The 19,379-nt window shown below is 39.0% G+C and overlaps 1 protein-coding gene and 1 long non-coding RNA gene across 12 annotated transcripts in view; one reads left to right on the top strand and one right to left on the bottom strand.

Annotated features, from left to right (window-relative positions):
• Window positions 1–216: 216 nt before the first annotated feature.
• Window positions 217–19,379, top strand: part of SYNJ1 (synaptojanin 1) — a 65,799-nt gene continuing 46,636 nt past the window's right edge. For 3 of the 11 annotated variants that reach the window (XM_062622210.1, XM_062622211.1, XM_062622212.1), the window contains exons 1-8: window positions 731–881; window positions 1,682–1,827; window positions 12,916–13,002; window positions 13,405–13,672; window positions 15,931–16,156; window positions 17,384–17,467; window positions 18,033–18,094; window positions 18,630–18,726. In XM_062622210.1, coding sequence (XP_062478194.1) covers window positions 1,704–1,827; window positions 12,916–13,002; window positions 13,405–13,672; window positions 15,931–16,156; window positions 17,384–17,467; window positions 18,033–18,094; window positions 18,630–18,726 — 948 coding nt within the window. In that variant the 5' untranslated portion in view covers window positions 731–881; window positions 1,682–1,703. Of the gene's footprint in view, window positions 238–730; window positions 882–1,548; window positions 1,828–12,915; window positions 13,003–13,404; window positions 13,673–15,930; window positions 16,157–17,383; window positions 17,468–18,032; window positions 18,095–18,629; window positions 18,727–19,379 lie in introns of those variants that run through there. The other 8 variants (XM_062622204.1, XM_062622202.1, XM_062622201.1 and 5 more) reach the window with 5 other exon arrangements.
• LOC134165429 (uncharacterized) lies at window positions 12,260–12,437 on the bottom strand. Its single transcript, XR_009965523.1, has 2 exons — window positions 12,397–12,437; window positions 12,260–12,335 (listed from the first exon to the last, which is right to left on the bottom strand). It is a non-coding gene; the product is annotated as an uncharacterized LOC134165429 (long non-coding RNA).

Genomic DNA, 19,379 nt, shown 5'->3' with positions numbered 1-19,379 from the left:
ACCTACACGAGGGAACCGGGGTCTGCCAAAGCCTGAGCCAGCCCGAAGCCGCCGCTCCGGCGGGCCAGCACCCCTTCCACAGCAACCGCTTAATAGCCGCCCTCACGCCCGACTCGTGCCCCCCGCCTCAGGTCTCCCCACAGCCTCCGCCGGCGCCGCCGCCACCTCCGCACGCCCTCTACCGACTTCCGGTGGCGGGAGGCGCAATGCGGAAGGGACGGCGAGTCCGGAGCGGAAGTGAGTGCTCGCCGGCTCCCGCGGCACGGAGCGGAGCGGGCTGCCGACGGCGGCAGGCGGCGCGGCCGGTGAGGGAGGCGCTGGTACCGCTGCGGCTGAGAGGGGGTGAGGGGAGGCTGAGGAGCGGTGGGGTGGCGGACGTGCGGCGGCGCTTGTCAGTGTACGGCGGCGGCGGCCCGGCTGTCTGCGTTGCGGGGCTCGGGCCGCGGGGGCGCCGCTGGCGCCAGACAAGATGGAGGAGGCCGTGTTAGCGTCGTCGCGGGTGCTGGCGGCACCGGGCTGCTGCGGTCGGCGGTGCGCGCCGGCCCTGGGCGGCAGGTGGTAGTGGGGCGGGGGTCTGCTGGCCCGGTGCCGGCTGCGGCGCTGCCCCTCAGCAGGGCGGTGGGAGACTTGCGGCTGTGTGGTGGCCCCTTTCCTCCTGCCCAGCTAGGGAGGGGGATTTAGGGTGAAGAGCCGGCCCGGCGGTGCTGCCTCCTCACGGCGGTGCTGCGTCTGCAAGGGGCTGTGCTGGAGGGCAGGGGCCAGCGTGTTTCGGACCGGCGGCGTAAAGTCCGCGGCCGCCCTGGAGGTTACAGACTGAGCTGAAAGGAAGGGAGAGGGCAGAAACCCCTGCTCTGGCTTTTCAAGAAGAATCTTCTCTCGCTGTATGTTTCCTAAGCTTAAACCCTTAAAATTTGGTTACTCACGCGTTTGTTTATAGTTCCTTATTGCTTGGGTTTTTTTTTTTTAATTGTTTTAAAGGAAGGTCTTATCTCTGGGGCTTACAGGCGGTTTCAGGAGCACAACACTGCAATGTTTCAGTCATCAGCCACTGCAGGGGAGGGTTTAAATCCAAACAAAAACCTGGTTTCATTTTTAAAAAGAAAGCCAAAATAGGTTAACGGTTTTGTATGATCTTAAAATGTCTTAACAGCTTTAGTGTCGAAGGTATACTGTCCTTTGCTACAAGGTCAGAATCAGTAAAATAGATCTAAAAATTGAAGCCTCAGGCTTCTGGTCCTCCTCCATTTGGCATTAGTTTATGATTAAGGTATTTGCTGCTCTTACGTGTTTGTAGTGGCCAGCAAACATGATTTTCATTCTTTTTTCTTTTTTTTTTTTTTCCTAAGAATAAATCCTGTTTAGTAAGTGTTGTGAAATAAGTTCTCATTGTCTCTGAAGCTTTTAAAATAAATCCTTGATTTTGAAAGATGTTTCTCTGGGTAATTGTGATTTCGAAACATTGATGTGTTGTCTTTAGATAGTCCCTATGTTTGTTTGAAATAAAGTAAGTCTTATGAGGTAGAAAGAGTGAGCAGCTTTTTTTTTTTTTTTTTTTTACAGTTGCTTGCTTATTTTTGTTAAACATACAAAATCTCTAGAAAAGGATGCAAGTCAGACCTGCTTTGCAGAAGGTATCTGGAAGTACAGGAAGGTTTCACTAACATCATCTTGTGTTGGACAGGACTGCCTCTGGTAAAGGCAAAATGGCTTTCAGTAAAGGATACCGCATCTATCACAAGCTGGATCCACTTCCATTCAGTGTGATAGTGGAAGCCAGAAACAGAGAAGAATGTCTCATGTTTGAATCCGGAGCTGTGGCTGTCCTCTGTAAGTCGATATGTTTTGATAACTACCATGTAAGAAGTTGGCAGACGTGACATTGTGTAAGCTGTTTATTTATGGAATATAAAGAAGCAAGTATTCTATTTTCTTATTTGCTAATGAAGACGCTTCTGATTTAAATAAGAGGAAAAATAAAAAAGATGTTTTCATATCTCCATCTGTTAAGAGAAAATTTTACACTTCTAATTTCATTTCATCATGCACGTGTATTTTCATGTATACTAAATTTTCTTCTAATTGCTTCCAACAGTATCTGCTTATTTTTTTGGTTCTGAGCAACCTTTTCTGTTTTAGTACCTGGTAACTCATTGAAAAGCTAATTCTCTGTGTTGTATTTCATAATAAAAAATTCTCTATTCTTAAATGGTATATCATCTTAATTTGTTTTTTTTTTTTTGTCTCATTTTGTCTCATGATTTTTGATGGGTTTTTAATTTTTAGTTTTATTTTGTCCCTGTATTTTTAACCTATCTGGAGACTCTGTATTGATTTGTCTTGTAATAAAATGAGTAATATTTGGAGCAAGGTGTCTTGCATTGCAAAATTATTTTTACATGTTTTCAGTTATAAATACATTAAATGTTTCCCTTGGATCCTTTTTGCCCTCTTCCTCCCCCCCCCCCCCTTTTTTTTTTTAGTCATAATTGGAGGACACTAAAATGGGAAGTGCAGAAGAGATCATGGAGCCTATAGATAGGATTTAAAAATGTAGTTTGATTTATATTCTTTAGAAAGTCTGAGCACCTGGTTGCACAGGGTTAATGAACTTGGTTTTGACTCTTTTTATAGAAGGCTTTCATACTGTAGAAGTATTTCCTTTTTTTTTTTTCCTAAGGTCAATAGCTTTTTGATTAATTCATTCTGGTGCCTGTTTGTGGTTTTCTGGCTTAGCTATTCTGAGCACCCGATCAGAAAATGAGATATTTGATTCACTGCATGGAGTCTGAGTGGACTCAAATCCCTACCTTTCAAGAGGATGCTCTCTCTGGCTTTGAGACTGTAGAGTAGGCTGAATGGGGAGTGTGTTCTCTGACAAGACTCAGAGTTAGAAATGTAATTTCTAAAGAAACGTGAGACTTGAGATATGTTTCCTTTCTTCAGCATTTGCAATTAACTCTCCTCTGTGTGAGTTTGCTCCTTGGCAGTGGCATGGTCTCTGTGGCACCTGGTTGTCCCTGTGTAAGGTACTTCATGTTGGGCCACAGAATCATCTGTACTGGACAGGCTAAACGAACAAGTGCTGTCTAGCATGCAGCTTAATCTGTATCTTTAATGTGTGATTAGAGCAAGCTGCCATTAACTGCTAGAGGCCTAGCAGTGGGGCATGCCAGCATGGTTGACATTATAGCTGCAATTCAGTGATGATCCGATTGAAAAACAATGAGTGCTTTCCTCCTGTTTTTTTAGATTATTTTCTTTTTCTGATACAGTTTCTTCTTTCTATGTATGTAAGTAATCTCATTGACTTTGCCATCAGTATTTAAAAGGCATTATGTGGTGTGGATTGGGTTTGGAGTAACTGCCCAGTCATAAAGCTAGTGAACAGGTTTAGTGAAATCCCTAAAATGGGGAAAAATGCTTTGAAGATTTGTGGAAAACTTTATTTTAGCATATATTTAGTAAGTGCTGAACACACTGAAGCTACTTCAGGAGCAATGCATTAAAAACAGTTCACTCCTGAAAGTTACACTCAGAAAGGACAGTAGGTCGCTATTTCTGCTGTGATACACTGCAGGCACTTGATAAACTTCTCTGAAAATTAAAAAACGTATCAAAGTTCTTGCCCTCTTCTATGCCTCATGTTGTTACCAAACAGAGTAAGTAGACCTGAAACAAAGTTTGAAAGCCTCTCTCCTCTTTGGTTCTGTACTTAGTAATAGCATGTTAGTCTGTAAAGAGTTCTCCTTGGTATTCTAATTAGTAGGTTACGATACAGTAAACATTCATAGTTAGCTAGAAGTAGGTCCTCTGAATATTGTTTTCAGTAAGCTTAACCAGTAAACTGATAATTCCTGTCCGGTAAATGCGTGTATTTTCCCAGTGCATACTTAGCTGTGGCATTTTGCTTTGATTCCCTCTTTGCACCTAAACTCAGTAGATACTGAAACGTGATTTTTTTGTTAATGGTTGAAAGATCACAGTCATACCCTTGAACTGACAGCAGAAAAAGCACTAGGGTCCCATAGCTCAGAATTATTTTTCCTCTTTTTTTCTGCTTGCTGTTTGCTTCTCTTATTCTTTTTAAGACACGGTTAAAGGACTGCAATTATAAGTGCTTGGGGAAGATTTGTAAAGTGCTCGTCCATCTCTGTAATTGTGCCACAGAAAACAATCAGAAGATTCCAGTCTGTGGTCTTACAGAATTCTGGATATTGGTACAAATATAAGCTGAAGTTAATGCAAGTCTAACTGTAGGGGAAGATTTCCCAGATATTTGTAAAATCTGAGTGAATAGATAGAAAAATGGTCAGATCAAATATATATCAATTTAAATCCAGAATGACATCACTTTAAACTGTTAAAACCTCTTTTTTTTTTTTTGCTAATGCTTTGTAGACTACAAAAATTAACAGTACTGATCTCAAACTGTTAGACATTTTTCAAAATATTTTCATGAAGATAAAAATATTTTCATGAAGATAAAATAAGGTGTTCAGCCTTATTACCCTATCAGAGTTCTTACCTTGTGTAATATAGGCAGAACCTAGTGAAATATACTTTACTATTAAAAGTGATTCATGTGGCTCAGTTCTGCATCTTCTGGAGTATCCATGTATAGAAATTTGGATTTGAAAGGGGCTAAAAGAAAGGAGTGAAAGCTTACTGATCCTTTAAATGTCATCTTGGAGGAAGTACATCTGTCGTTTTGCTGAGGGAAGGATAACGGTATTAACCTTCATCCCCTTTACATGCAATGAAGCATTGCAGGATGATTCAGAGGATTTAGTTAGGCCTCTGTATGAAATGCTATACAACTCAAATGTTTGAGTGTGATTTTCAGCGCATGTTGTGCATGTACTGAAGCTGTTATTCAAGTTAACAGAATAAGATGGAAGAAAGGAAGAGGGTCAGAGGGATAGTTCACAGAGGTGGTTGTTGCATAATCACTCAGCCTTAATGTGGAAGCAGCCCAGCTCCTGCTGGAAGTTTTCTATGTGCTGCTTGTAATGTGGATTAGCTAATGCTAGTGTGACCAAACCATCTGAGAAATACTTTGCTTGCTTGTATACATTTGATACCTCGTTTGTTGACTCAGTCCTAGTATTGGATTAACCTAAGATACTGAAGTCTGAGAAGAACTTGCCAGCTTGTCTCTCAAGGCCTTTTGAGAGCACTTAGTTTTAAATGTCATCAGCTTTACTGCTGATTTGTATAGAATGTAGTGAGAGGATGGCATACATGTATTTTTTTCTTATTTGACATACAAAATAGACAGTATATTTATTTTTTGAGATAGGACTCCTTAATGAGATACCTTACCTGTAAAGGTTTAATTGACTGAGCAGGAGGTGATGTCTCTCCCTTTTCCTCTCTGGTGAGTCATAATGAAACAAGTGGGAAGCTGTCTTTACTCCTTTCGCATGCAATGAGTAAAGGAGAATTCTGTCATCTGGGAAAATACTGAGCCCTGAGTGGAGAGAGCAGGAGCTTTGTGCACATCCTTTGACTTGAATCCTATGGTAACGCTGAGAAGAGGGAAGGTGTGAACAAGAAGAGGCACTGTGCCCACCCTGAGCTTTCTGTAGATCTAGATAAATAGCTGTGATAAGAATCTGTGTGCAGCAGGCATCCTGGTATTCGTATTCATTCTTAGCAGTGCTACTCCACTACCCATCCACGTTTTCTTTTTGAAAGGAAAATCCTTCCACATTGCATTCTTGAAGGGGGGAAGCAGATATGCTAGTATCTATCTACAGGAGCAGATGGCATATAATAATTCTGCAAAACATTTTAAATTGATATGGTGCTTGATGAAACTTAGACACCTGAAGAAAAACATACTAACAGATACATTTGATGAGTACTTGCTATATGTACATTATTAAAGAGATATATATATCTATATATACACACTATATTCTGTGTTCTTACAAACAGAGGGTTTTTTCTTTGGTGTTTGCTGTCACCAGTAATAAGCTGTGACTGTCTGATTCTGCCCACACCCCTGATAATGTTTATACAGAGTTTTCAGTGGATCCACATCCACTTAACTAGGGAAGGAGAGAATTTCCAAATAATTCACTACATTCTGCTTTTTGTGATGGTATCCTATAACAGAAGCTTCATATAAATATTGTCCTGTTTTATATACATATATAAAGGTGCAATAACAAGAATTAAAATTCTTCAATCAATAATTTATCCTCTGGAAAGAGTGTCTCTATGTTAGACAAGAAAGATCAAATATGGGCTGAGGCAGAAGTAGTTTTTGAGTGTATTTTGATGTAGTACTGTATTAATCTGAAGCCAGTTTGAAGGGACTACAGTGCAAAAGTAGACAGCAGTTTCACCTTCCTGTCTTTATTACTGTTCTTACTAAATGTCATCTTCTGGACTATGCCTTCCTATTAAATAATATCTTAAAACACTTAAGCTGCAGGGAAGCAACAGCTATTGTGGGTGCCAAGGGCAGCTGTGCTGGTGAAGGAGGCTGTAATTGTCTTCCTGTCAGCAGGTGCTTTTCCTAGGATTCTGCTGGAATTCACTGTCCTTTCAAATCTACTGGAAAGACGTTCCACTCATTGCTTTCCAGGCATTTCCAACAAAATTGCAGTTTAACAAAGACCATGTATGCTAGCCTAGAACACACTGAAACATACAAGAAGTACAGTAAGAACCTTTGTAGAAGGTTGGTGGAGGCAGTAACTCTTGCCTGGGAGGACTGTGACCTCTTTGAATGGCGTGATGGATCTGCAAGAATTTGATTCACAGTTCTGGAAATACTAGGAAGTTATGACAGAATCTGAAGGCTTTTTTCATCTTAAAGTAGACTAGCTTTACAGAAAGAGTGAAGACTATTCTGTATGTTTACCACACCCCTTTGCATGATTTTAACATGGGATTTCACTGACAACAAATAATTCTTTTTATGGATGTTCCCTTTCCAATTCAGTAATTTTTCGTTTCTGTGGTAGCAGACATGATTGTAAAACGCTTAGGTTTGCCCTACTTGACATCCAATGAATGATGGGTCTTGCTAATTAAATGCCTGTTAAGACACTTAGTTTGCATATTTTTGGAATTTTCAGATGTAACTTAGGGAAAAATAAAGAAAACATTTCTACATTTAAGTAATTTGGTAGCATTTTGCATGCTAGCATATAGTTAAATTGAAAATGTTGTCATTTTGTATAGGCAAAAATTGCAGTAGTTGGCTTTCATGTGAAGTAAGTGTATTTTAATCAAAACATTCAGTATTAGAAGAAAATCTTTGGAGATTATTTGTGCCATAAGTTTTATTTTCAATGGAGAACATGTAATTGAGTCAGCCCAAATCAGATGGAAAGGAGTGCTTGTAGGCTGTTACATAGGTCAGCCTTGTTTTCACACTTTTATTTCTCAGTTTGGATTCTTCCCCCTTGTCAGTGGTGTTAGTTGAAACGACACATTTTGTGAAGTAAATTTGCATAGTATTGAAGAATAGAGTTAAAGCAAACAAGCCTTTTATTTGCTCATGTTGCAATTTATTTTTTTTAACTTGCTGTTCCAAAAAATGGTGGTTTTGTTTGTTTTCTGGTGTATAGTAGTTAAATATAATTGCTAACATCTAGACATGTCTGGGGTTTTTTTCATTGCTGGGTAGAGATGATTTGTTATTTGAGGGTTCCTTCTTATAGTCTTAAGTATATGTGTTGATTATGGTAACATATAAATGTCTTTGTGAAGTGAGTAAGGGTGAAAAGTGAATGTGAAGTGAAAATGAGTTTCCAAAGAAACTGAACATAATTTCAGGAGTGTGTCTTTGTTGCCAGCTCAGTGTCCCATGTTCTAGCTGGGAATTACAGCCACTAACTTCTAATGTCTTGTTATAACAGCTTGTGATCCCACCAAGAAGAGAACATAACTGTAGAAAGTCTAAATGATAACCTTTAATATGATCTTAACTTTGTAATATGGAATTAAGCAGAACACCTGTTGAGCCAAGTTGTCCTGAAGACAAGATTTTCATGGGGGTTTCATTTGCGTAACAGTAAGAGGGCTGACATAATCACTTTAAAATCATTGAATCATTCACCTTTCTTAAATAAGTTAGTGATTGATAAGGGGTGATTATTACAGATGCACACTTGTGATTTAACTTGGAGCACAAGAGATGTTAATGTTTAAAGATACTATGACCAATTAATTTTTAATGAATATTGACTTTAAAATATTTTATTCTTTCTCTCTTGACACTGCATATGAGGCCTGGTGGCCTTTTACAAGAATGTATTACAACTGGACCTGAAAACTGCATTAAAAGTTTTGTGATTTTTATTTTTTTTTAAATATGTGTATGCTAAATAGCAATCACAAAATGACAAGAGTTCTCAGTTCTTGGAGAGGTAAGGAGGGCAGTCTGCAGAACTGCTACCTTGGACTTCCTGAGAGCAGACTTTGGCCTGTTTAGGAGGCTGGTTGAAGAGTCCCTTGGGAGGCAGTCCTGGAGGGCAAAGGAGTCCAGGAAAGCTGGACATTTTTCAAGGGGGAATGCTTGATTCAGATGCAGGAGCAGGCCATCCCCATGTGCAAAAAGGCAAGCTGGCAGGGAAGAAGGCTGGACTAGCTGAACGGAGAGCTTTGGCTGGAACTCAGGAAAAAAAGGAGAGTTTATGACCTTCAGAAGAAGGGGCAGGCAACTCAGGAGGAGTACAAGGATGTCATGACTTTATACAAGGAGAAAATTGGAAGAGCCAAAGCCCAACTAGAACTTGATCTGGCTAATGCTGTAAAAGACAATAAAAAATGTTTCTATAAATGCATCAGCAACAAAAGGAGGGTAAAGGAGAACCTCCATTCTTTATTGGATGTGGGAGCAAACAGTGGCAAAAAATGAGGGAAAGGCTGAGGTACTTAATGTTTTCTTTGCCTTAGTCTTTAATAGTAGGACCACTTGTTCTCCAGGTTCCCAGCCCCCTGAGCAGGAAGACACGGATGGGAAGCAGAAGGAAGCCCCCATAATCCAAGGGGAAATACTCAGTGACCTGCTATACCAGTAGCCAGACACAAGTCTATGAGGCTGTATGTGATCCACCCAAGGTTACTAAGGGAGCTGGCAGAAGTGCTCACTGAGCCACTTTCCATCATGTATCAGCACTCCTGGATAACTGAGGAGGTTCCAGTTGTTCCAGCAAATGCGATGCCCAGGGACGGAGAACTACAGGCTTGTTAGTCTGACCTCAGTGCTGGGGAATGTTATGGAGCATATCATCCATGACAACCAGGGGATCAGGCCTAGTCAGCATGGGTTAATGAAAAGCAGGTCCTGCTTGACTAACCTGATCTCCTTCTCAGACAAGGTGATCCACTTAGTGGATGAGGGAAAAGCTATGGATGTTTTCTACCTAGACTTTAGTAAAGCGTTTGACACTGTTTCCCACAGCATTCTTCTGGAGGAACTGGCTGCTCATAGCTTGGACAGGCATACACTTCACTGGGTAAAAAAACAGCTGGATTGATGGGCAGTGGCCAGTGGTACGAGGTTCAACCAGGGCTCTGTGCTGGGTCCTGCACCTGGGTCACAACAACCCCATGCAATGCTCCAGGCTTTGGTAAGAGTGACTGGAAAGCTGCTCAGTGGAAAAGGACCTAGGGCTGGTGATTGACAGCTGCTTAAACACAAGCCAGCTTGTGTCTAGGCAGCCAAGAAGGCCAACAGTAGCCTGGCCTGTATCAGAAATAGCATAGACAGAAGGGCTAGGGCAGTGATTGTCCGCCTGTATTCGGCACTGCTGAGGCTGCACTTTGATTCCTGTGTTCCGCTCTGAGTCCCTCATGGCAAGAAAGATGTGGAGGTCCTGGAGCGTGTCCAGAGAAGGGCAGTGGAGCTGGTGAAGGGTCTGGAGATTAAGTCTTATGAGGAGCTGCTGAGGGAACTCGGATTGTTTAGTCTGAGAGAAAGAGTCCTGGGGAAACCTTATAGTTCTCTACATCTACCTGAAAGGAGGTTGTAGTGAAATGGGTGTTGGTCTCTTCTCCCAGGTAACAAGTGATAGGACAAGAGGTAACAGCCTCAAGTTATATCAGGGGAGGTTTACATTGGATATTAGGAAAAATGTGTTCACCAAAAGGGTTGTCAAACACTGGAACAGGCTGCCCAGGGAAGTGGTTGAGTCACCATCCCTGGAGGTATTTAAAAGATACGTAGATGAGGTGCTTAGAGACATATAAAGCTATAGAAGAAATACTGCCTTGTAATGTTTTGTGTCCATCTTTATACACAGACATATGTATGCTAGCATTGTCTACTGTTTAGTGCTCCTTTACAGTATAATTTAAAATCTGTTAAAGCCAGTGTTATGGATGAAAGTCGTCATTCCAGTTGTTAATTTCTGTCTTTAGAAGTTGCATGTCTTAATTTGGTCTTAGTGAGTAACATCATTTTATATTTTTTTCAGACAACTTTAATTATGTTTGCTTACTTCCAGCTATTTAAAGATACAGTAAATAGAAAAGTCAGTTTCTCAAGGCGAAATGGGTCCATTGATTTTGCAGGACTTGGGTATTTTGATTTCTGAGTGCATATTTGTATTAGTTGCAGTTCTTTTCAAGATGTGGAGCTCATAAATCAAAGTCAAAAGGGTTCTCATGGCTGCAGACCAACCTGCCATTCTGGGAAGAGGTGGTCTCGTTCATTAACAATGTTAGAGAGGAAATGCTTTCGGAAATGCTCTTGAAGATGCTCTCTCCTTCTGTTGGGATTACCTTAGCCTTCCTGTGGTTTAACTTCTAAGATGCAGTTCACCCAGTTGGTAATTTCAGCTGTTCATAGAGGAAACTGAAAGTTGACTTTGCATTCACTGAATGTAAGATACTGTAGTGACGGGGTCCCTTCAGTGGTTCTTGCATATCCAGCTGTATCCAATGGCTTTTCATGCTGAATGAAGTGACAGAGCATAGATCTTCTTGAAACTTACTGCTTTGGTGAAGAAATGCTTTTGGTTGGTGCTTGGATACTTTGCTAAGAAAATAATAATTCACTAACCACAGTAAGTTTTTAAATTTCCATTTTTTTATGTTTGTTTTTTCAACCCTTTGCTGCTTTATTCGCAGTAGCCTTTTTTTGTTGATCTGAATTTACAAAGCCCATATTACTTCATTTACTTCAGGCATTTACTTATTAAGGGATTTACTTATAATGGGCGTTCTGTGCCATGGAAAAAGAGAATAAATCCATAGAAGACAGAAAAAACATTCTTCTGAAATGTCACTAAATGCTGGCAGGCACCTTTAAGAAAAATCCTGCAAAAGGTTTGAAACTAAACCTCAGTCTTTCATTAATAATTTTAAATGAAAGAAGACTGTGACAGTTCTCTGGTTACCAAAAGTTGAGTTTATAGGAATAGGCTGACATCATTAAATGCTTGCTGGAAGAATGAATTCCAGGTTTTGAAGTTGGTTTTTCCAGCCTGATGGTGATCTGGTTAAGAAAAACATGGTTTGGTGATGCTAACAAAATCAATGTCTGTAAACAATATGTTTAGATTGCTGTGGATCTCAACACTTACTATGGGTGAGGACTTCAGAAATAATCATGCTGCTATAATTCTCTTATCTTTAGCATCTGGTTTAAGGGAATACAGTGTATCAGTGCAAATAGTTAAGCTTTTAAAATGCACTTAAAACATTGAATGAGCTTAGGTTTGGGGCTGAGGTTAGCTAGTTGTTTCTTCTGTATTGGAGTTTCGTATCCACTTTAATAATGAAGCTGGTGGACAGTTGAACAGAAGGGATAGGCTTGTGCACAGGCAGAGCTATGCTAAGCTGAGGGAATACTCAGAAAAATTCACAGCAGCAGTTCTAAAGAAAATACAGCCAATGTGAAAGAGAGCACAATACGATGCCAGGGCAATAGGTATTTTGAGTTATGCTTTTCTTTATGTGAAATTTTGATTTTTTTATTGTCAAAGTGAAAATTAATTATCAGGTAATTTCTGAGGAGGGAGAAAGTGCTGATCCTTGGTGATTCAGAAATCTTGATCCCTGTGGATCCAGTGGCACAGCTGGAATTGTTGGTCTTTGCACTTAAATTGCAGTCTCCGTCATGAGCAAAAATCTCAGGACAGGTGGGATCCGTAGCATCTCCATCACCTGGCTGTACAGTCAAGCTCGTGGGTCTGTTTTTTCAAGTGCTGATTAAAGTTCTAAAGTGTACGCTAACTCCCAGGTGAATAATGGTAGATATACTTCAGTTTCTTCTAAAATACTACTTCCCCCCCCCCCCAAAAAAAGCCTATGGAAATTGTGTTTTCCTAATCTAAGACATGTCTTTTAAATACCGTTATCTTGTGGGCCTATGAAAATCGTGTTTTCCTAATCTAAGGCATGGCTTTTAAATACCGTTATCTTGTGGACCTACTAAAGATTTTATTTGCTTGGAATATATTTAGCACTAGTTAAAATGCGCTTGTGATAATCCTGTTTAATTATCTGGAAATAATACTGCCGCATCACAGTTTTGTTCTTAGAGATCTATTCTTTTCATGGGGGGAAAAAAAAAAGCATTTTGCAATACTCTAATTTTAACTAATTAAGGGAGAGCATACCCATGGAACTCATTTGCCTGTGTTTTAGATGCTTTTTATATTAGTGATGATGTTAAAAATGCCAGTGTTCTCCTTTAATATCACTTGGAGTTTATGCAAGTCCTATTTTTGTTGCCTAAAAACATAGCATGATCATAATTTGTCATAAAATCAAATACTCATTTTCCATCATAAAATGCCATATGCTCATACATTTTGATTTCTTTCCAGAAGTTTCACATAAATGCTACTTTTGTAATCTCAGATTTTCAGTTTAGAGTGGACTCATTCTCCCTGTCTTAGTGTATGGTCTTCTGCATCATTAAGATCTTACATTTTCTCTCCATAGCTTCTGCAGAAAAAGACACAATCAAGAATACCTATTCCAAAGTAATGGATGCATATGGTCTTTTGGGTGTATTAAGATTAAATCTTGGTGAGTAAAATACGTAAAGCCTTATTTTTCATTTGGGAAAGAGAATTGTGCTGCTCCTGTAAAACTGCACAGCACAGGATGCTTGCAACAGGAACTGAGCTCTTTGTTGCTTTTTATTTTTTGTCTTCATCAAGTAACTTGCAACTTTGGAGCACTCCCAGATATGAGGGAGTGGACAAAAATAACTTCCGTTTTCACAATCCTTGTTGTTTGCAGCACAGTTTCTCCTGTTTGCATTTTCTTTTCTTCTGTAGAACTTGAAACTGAGTTCTTGATTCTTTTTGTACTTTTTTCAGGCAAACTGGGGGTCAGGATGTGTACATTTAAGCATTTGAATGCATTGAATATGTCACCCTCCACCAAGATTCGTTCTGTTATATGTGCCTTTTCTTGTTTTAACAGGAGACACATTGTTACATTATCTGGTTCTAGTAACAGGATGCATGTCTGTGGGAAAGATTCAAGACTCGGAAGTTTTTCGAGTTACTTCCACCGAGTTTGTGTCGTTACGGATTGATTCAACAGATGAGGATCGTATTTCAGAAGTGCGCAAAGTTTTGAACTCGGGCAACTTTTATTTTGCATGGTCTGCAACTGGGGTCAGTTTAGATCTTAGTCTCAATGCTCACCGCAGCATGCAGGAGCACACCACTGACAATAGGTTCTTCTGGTGAGTTCAAAGTGCATTTTATCAGCCACTGTGTAGAATATTTCATGCCTGTGCAGACTAATCTGTGGCAAGTTTTTAGTGTTCTCTTTATCAGCTCCTAAATGTACACCTTTGTCATGAAAATGTTGATGAGATAGAATAGCATTATTTTATCTCTAAGGACATAAATATACTATTAATGATATAACATTTCCATGGCTACTTGGAGTTTCTTAATTGGAAGACGCTGTTTTACACTGCTTATGATATTATATTACTTTGATATGAACAGTTGTCATGATGTGTTTCAGCTTTGGTGTCTTAATTCTTCATAAAATGTGTCAATTTTTTAAAATCAGTAAGGTAATAGAGCTTTAAAGAAAATTTTCATCCTTTGAACATTCTGGATTCTAAAATGGTGTGGTGTTTATATATAGTTTTCAAGTAGGTTTCTAACAAACGAAAGGGCTTTTAAAGTGTTACTGTACACATAATTGTCGTATTGCTGTTTTTGTTTAAACAGAGTGGGTAGGCTATGCTACAGTGCACATTGCTTGGCTGCTGAATTCAGTGTCTATTTACAGAGTATTTTTGAATAAAGTATAGGTTTTCACACAGAGAATTCTTGGTAAAAGGAATTCTGCTGTTTCTGCCAATAAGCAGCTTAAATAATGCCAGTAATGCATACTGTTGTGTAAGAAATTCTGCTCCCGTATTTTCAGCTGTGGTTAAAAATGGTGTATGTGTCCATGAACCTTGAAAGGGTCCTGAAGGTTTGGCAGTGTGCTGTTAGGACAGGTGAAAAGCTACATCTTCCTGCCTCTCCTGTCCAATATACAGGATGCCAAACCAGCTCTGCCATATGTGCCAGTGCTACTCTACACTTTGCCACTGTTATGATCAGATTGCTCTATAAGACAAAATATATGTATTAAGACAGAAAATAAGCTCTTGTCTTCAGAAACACATCTACTTTGATGTAGGTTTACAGGAGTTACAGGAGCCTATCTGTAACCAGCTGTCTGTCTCTGCATCTGGAAAAAGACTGGGTTCTCCATTGATAAGTCAGTATTTGAAGGCTTGAGAAGTGATGATGCCTGTTGACCCTGTCCAAATAAGCTTGTCTGATTTTGACCCCTGTCATAAGACTTCTGAAGTTACCTGACTCTTTTTTTCAGTAAGAATCAGTCCTCGCAGGAGGTAGATTCCAAGAATAGGAACGTAAACATTAAAGTCAGTAACAGAAAGTATTCTGCTTATGCACTTGTAAGCTTTCTTGGGCTTTTTCAATTCAAAAGTTCCAGTCCCAGATTGCTTTCTCAGTTTCCTGTTGTAATACTTTTCTGTAGAGTGAATGCATACTTGGTTTACAGGATTTGAATCCTCATTAATAATTGAACTGAGGTGTTTTATAAGTTTGTTCTGTTTTTTGTATTGGAAGTTAGAATGAAAAGGCTAAAACTGAAGTGAATCGCTTCAACCTTTCAATCAAATATGTTGTTTTCTGGGTGGTTTCCAAAGAAGATCAAAAGCCAAGCCCCACTAGAGTGGAACTCTGTCTCTCAACAAACCCCAAACTTTAGTCTTATTTACGTACTACAGTGTTGATTGGTACTACTTAATGCACAGGTATATGCAAGTTGTGGGTCTTTCTTTCATTTGAGTTGTAATTGGTATTAGTGAACAGTATATGTAATATATAATGTACCAACACTTAACCCTGAAATTTGTATTTACAGAAATTTGAAAATCAGTTGGCTATCAGTGTATTCTGGGAAGCTTGTCTGGGCAAATAATGCCTTAGGGTAACTTGTAATAGTAATGATCAATGTATGTTGACAAAACTTTTTTTCTAGCTTAATTTTGTGATGATGTGAAATTGAATGGTGCTTTACCCATCACAAAACGTAACCTGTAAATGGAATTCTGGCTTGCTTTTTGCCAGAGTCTGTAATCTTTGACTTCTCAAAACGAGGCTGAGTGGAGAAATATAAACAAGTTTGGAGTGTTGTTTTTTGCTGGGTGAAGAGCAGAGGCTATAAGGCTATTTTTTTAAGGGCTGTTATTTTAATTAAAATTCATTGCTTCACCCCATATTCTTATTGTGTGAACATTTAAGCTGTTCTCTTGTAAAATTTGCTGTTTCAGGTATGCTTAAATATTTTTATTTTCTTATTTCTAGTAGTGGGTGTAAAATATAAGAAGTTAGTAGCTGGCTTAGCAATTTGAGCTGTCTTTTATTTCCTTCCAGTTATTTTTTTTTGTATTTTTCCTGATAGGAACCAGTCACTGCATTTACATCTGAAGCACTATGGTGTGAACTGTGATGACTGGTTGTTACGTCTCATGTGTGGAGGAGTGGAGATAAGGACAATTTATGCGGCTCACAAGCAGGCAAAGGCTTGTCTCATTTCACGACTGAGCTGTGAGCGGGCTGGCACCAGATTTAACGTTCGGGGAACAAATGATGATGGACATGTTGCTAACTTTGTTGAAACAGAGCAGGTATGTTACACTACAGTGCAAATTGCTTGGGTGATGAACTCAAGCATATCTGTGGATAGTTTTGTTGCCCTAAATCAATAGATCAACAAGTCAAGTCTGTGATCAACAGATATTTGAATAGTTCCTTTGCTATTTAATATAATAGTTCCTTTGCTAAGATCATAATTTGATGATCTTGGTTTTCAGTGTAGCTTAGGGTAAGGGCATGCACGGGTCTGAATTTCAATAGCTTAAGAAGCTGTTATCCATCAGCTGAACTGTTACAGGTGGCTGTACTTCCTTTCAGCCTCCTGGGCTGTAGGTGAGCATGTACGTCTTTGGGCCTGAGCTAGTAATAAAGTAAAAAGCCTTAGAAACAAGCAAAAGAGATTTTTTGCAAATAGATAGTACCCTGTGGTTCAGGAAAGATAAAAGCATTCCTAGGGTTACTTAACGCAGCTCCTGTGAAAGGTAGTTCTTAAAGCCACTGTAATTCTGCTGCATTGCATTGAATATCTTTGCCCTTATTATTCAAAAATGCAAGAAGCCATTAAATCATTCTTTCCTGGCCTTTCTTTGCTTACTTCTTATGGTAATCTAGTTGTGAAGATGTTCCTGCAACTCCATGCGAGTAGGTATCTTTGGTTGACTCACTGACACTTCGCTAAGTTTTGGTGACTTCAGCAGGATTTTATCCAGGAAAGGCTCTGCTTGTACACATCCAATTTCTGTAGTTAGGACAGAGTGGTGTACAGCTTCTCCAAGTTTTTTTGTTAGGCTAATGTCGTTGAATGACTGGCATGTCATTCCACTTAAACATACAGGAAACTTTAGTAGACCATTGTATTTTGGATTCTGATGCACAAAATCTGTGCAGGTGCTCTTAGTAGGCGGTACTGTTACTTTCTGTGCATTGGGTGTACATTATAACTGTTCCTACAGGAAGGTCTTAACAAGGTTTTTTAAAACAAGTTACTCTTAGCATTGAAATCATTCAGGCCGCAAGAACAGAAGCGTGTTGTGTTTTCTTAGATGTTGTGAATCATGATTCTGCAGGGGTGTATGAGCCTGCCAGAGCTTCTTTTATGAATTGTTCAGAGTGTAGAGAGAGAGTCTAGGGAACATGATTAATATTTTAGCTTATAGTGTGCAATATGTAATATGTAAATGTATTTTATTTACCCTATGTTTAGCTAAGGCTAATAAACCTATTAACGCTAATGTTTGGTGTTCTTTTTTCCTCAACAGGTGATATTTTTGGATGACTCTGTGTCATCTTTCATACAGATTCGAGGATCTGTTCCATTATTTTGGGAGCAGCCAGGTCTGCAGGTAAGCAGAAGATAAGTTTAGTCTTACAGATAATTCTTATTAATGTCTTTTTAAACACCTTACATTTAGGCTCTTCTGCACAGTTACCTGTCAGGATGAGGTCATCCTTCAGGAGCAAGTTGGTGTTATTAATTCACCATGCTTGCTGCTTTCAAGTCTCTGAATGCTGTTTTGCATAAGATTTGAATGACCACTGGTTTTTAGATGTTTTCTCTTTGAAATTCCGAGTTTTTATGTTTAAATTGCTATTTTAAAATAGGTTATTTAAGGACACCCAACGAGACTGTCTTCTGAATTGCTCATGAGACTATGTCTTCTCAGATAGGCAATATGGATCAAGTTTTTGTAATATAATTTCATCCCAGTTTTTAGAAAAATAAAGAAGAGGAATTTAAGAAAAGCGTAAAAAGAGAGTGCACGCCATAGAATGAAGAATAAATTTTGAAGATTTCATTTAGAAAGTGAAATGAATTTTTAGGCCATATTTAGGATCAAAATAGGTCTTTGAAGAACGATTCATCAAATGTGTAAAGACAAATAATTTAATGCAATCTTCATGTCATAGGTGGGATCCCATCGTGTCAGAATGTCAAGGGGTTTTGAGGCGAATGCACCAGCTTTTGACAGGTGAAAGAATGTCTTAAATTTTTGTTAATGCACTACAGACCTCTGACAAGTGATGCATCAGAGGGATGGGAGGCTCTGCCTATACAAATGTGTGCCTTTGAGTGTTGAAAACTTTGAAGGAAATTTAAAATAGTGAAATACTTTGTTAAATTAAAAAACAAAAACCAAAACCAACCAAAATCAAACCAAAATTATAGCATGCTTACATTGAATAATCTGTATTTGTCAGCTGCTGTATGAAAGTAAAATCTATATTTTGATTTTATTCCTGCCATGACACTTCAGCTTCATAGCCTTATGGTTCTAACTAAATGTATGTTGTTAAATTGGTGCTGTTTATCCTAATTGAATAGCAGTCAGTGGCTAGTGCTATTGCTGAGTTTTATTGATTTGTTCGGACATGACATAATAAAGGGCTTGCGGCAGTATGAGAGTACCCAGTATGTTTCTACAACATCTCAGCCAGTATTGCAGGTGCTTGTGTTAATTTTGTGCATGCCAGAAGATGAGTGTGGAATTTTTCTTCTGTTAACAGGCATTTCCAAACTCTTAAAAATTTATATGGCAAGCAAATAATTGTAAATTTACTTGGGGCAAAAGAAGGGGAGCACATGCTCAGCAAAGCTTTTCAGGTGAGTATGTCAATTCTCTCACTGTGCATATCCTTGGAATTTGCCTGTTTGTGATGAAGCTTTTATATAGCCCTCGAAAAATGAAGCAGGTATGCTGCGCTCTACCGCTTGTGATTAAAATTGTATTATCATAAAAACAGTACTTAAGATACAGAAAGTGTTTGATTATGTTCAGATTAGTTACTTTACTGAATAATTCTATCAGCAACAAAGTGTTGAGGGATTTTAAGTTATTTTCATATTTCATGCTTAATAGTGGCTTATTTTAAAAACAAATCCTTTTTGCACTATAAAATTGGTATATAAATAAATGCTACTGTGATGTTTATTTTTAAAATCTTTTCCTTGGAATTCCTCCTGGATATATTCTGTAATATTTAAAAAAATTAATTTAGTCAATTTAAACATAAAAGCTGGTTCATGATTAGACAGGAATGTTTGTTCAGAAGATGTTAACTCTAAGTGGCCATTTTCATGAATTCCCACTAGCTAGGTTAAAAATAACTGTCACGTTGTACTGACAATTTGAGAAGTTCTGTCTGAAGCCAGAGAACACTAGCCATCTGTTATTTCCCTTTCCCTTTTTCCCTCTCCCGTTGTATTATAATGGTTGAATGTCTTAATGTGATTCACTTGTAGCCTCCCTGTATCCA

This window comes from Pezoporus occidentalis, unplaced genomic scaffold (genome assembly GCF_034315485.1).
Source record: "Pezoporus occidentalis ecotype Australia unplaced genomic scaffold, CSIRO_AGI_Poc_V1 ctg24, whole genome shotgun sequence".
NCBI lineage: Eukaryota > Metazoa > Chordata > Aves > Psittaciformes > Psittacidae > Pezoporus > Pezoporus occidentalis.
The sequence above is the reverse complement of the archived record's forward strand: the minus strand, read 5'-3'. Positions and strand labels throughout refer to the sequence as shown.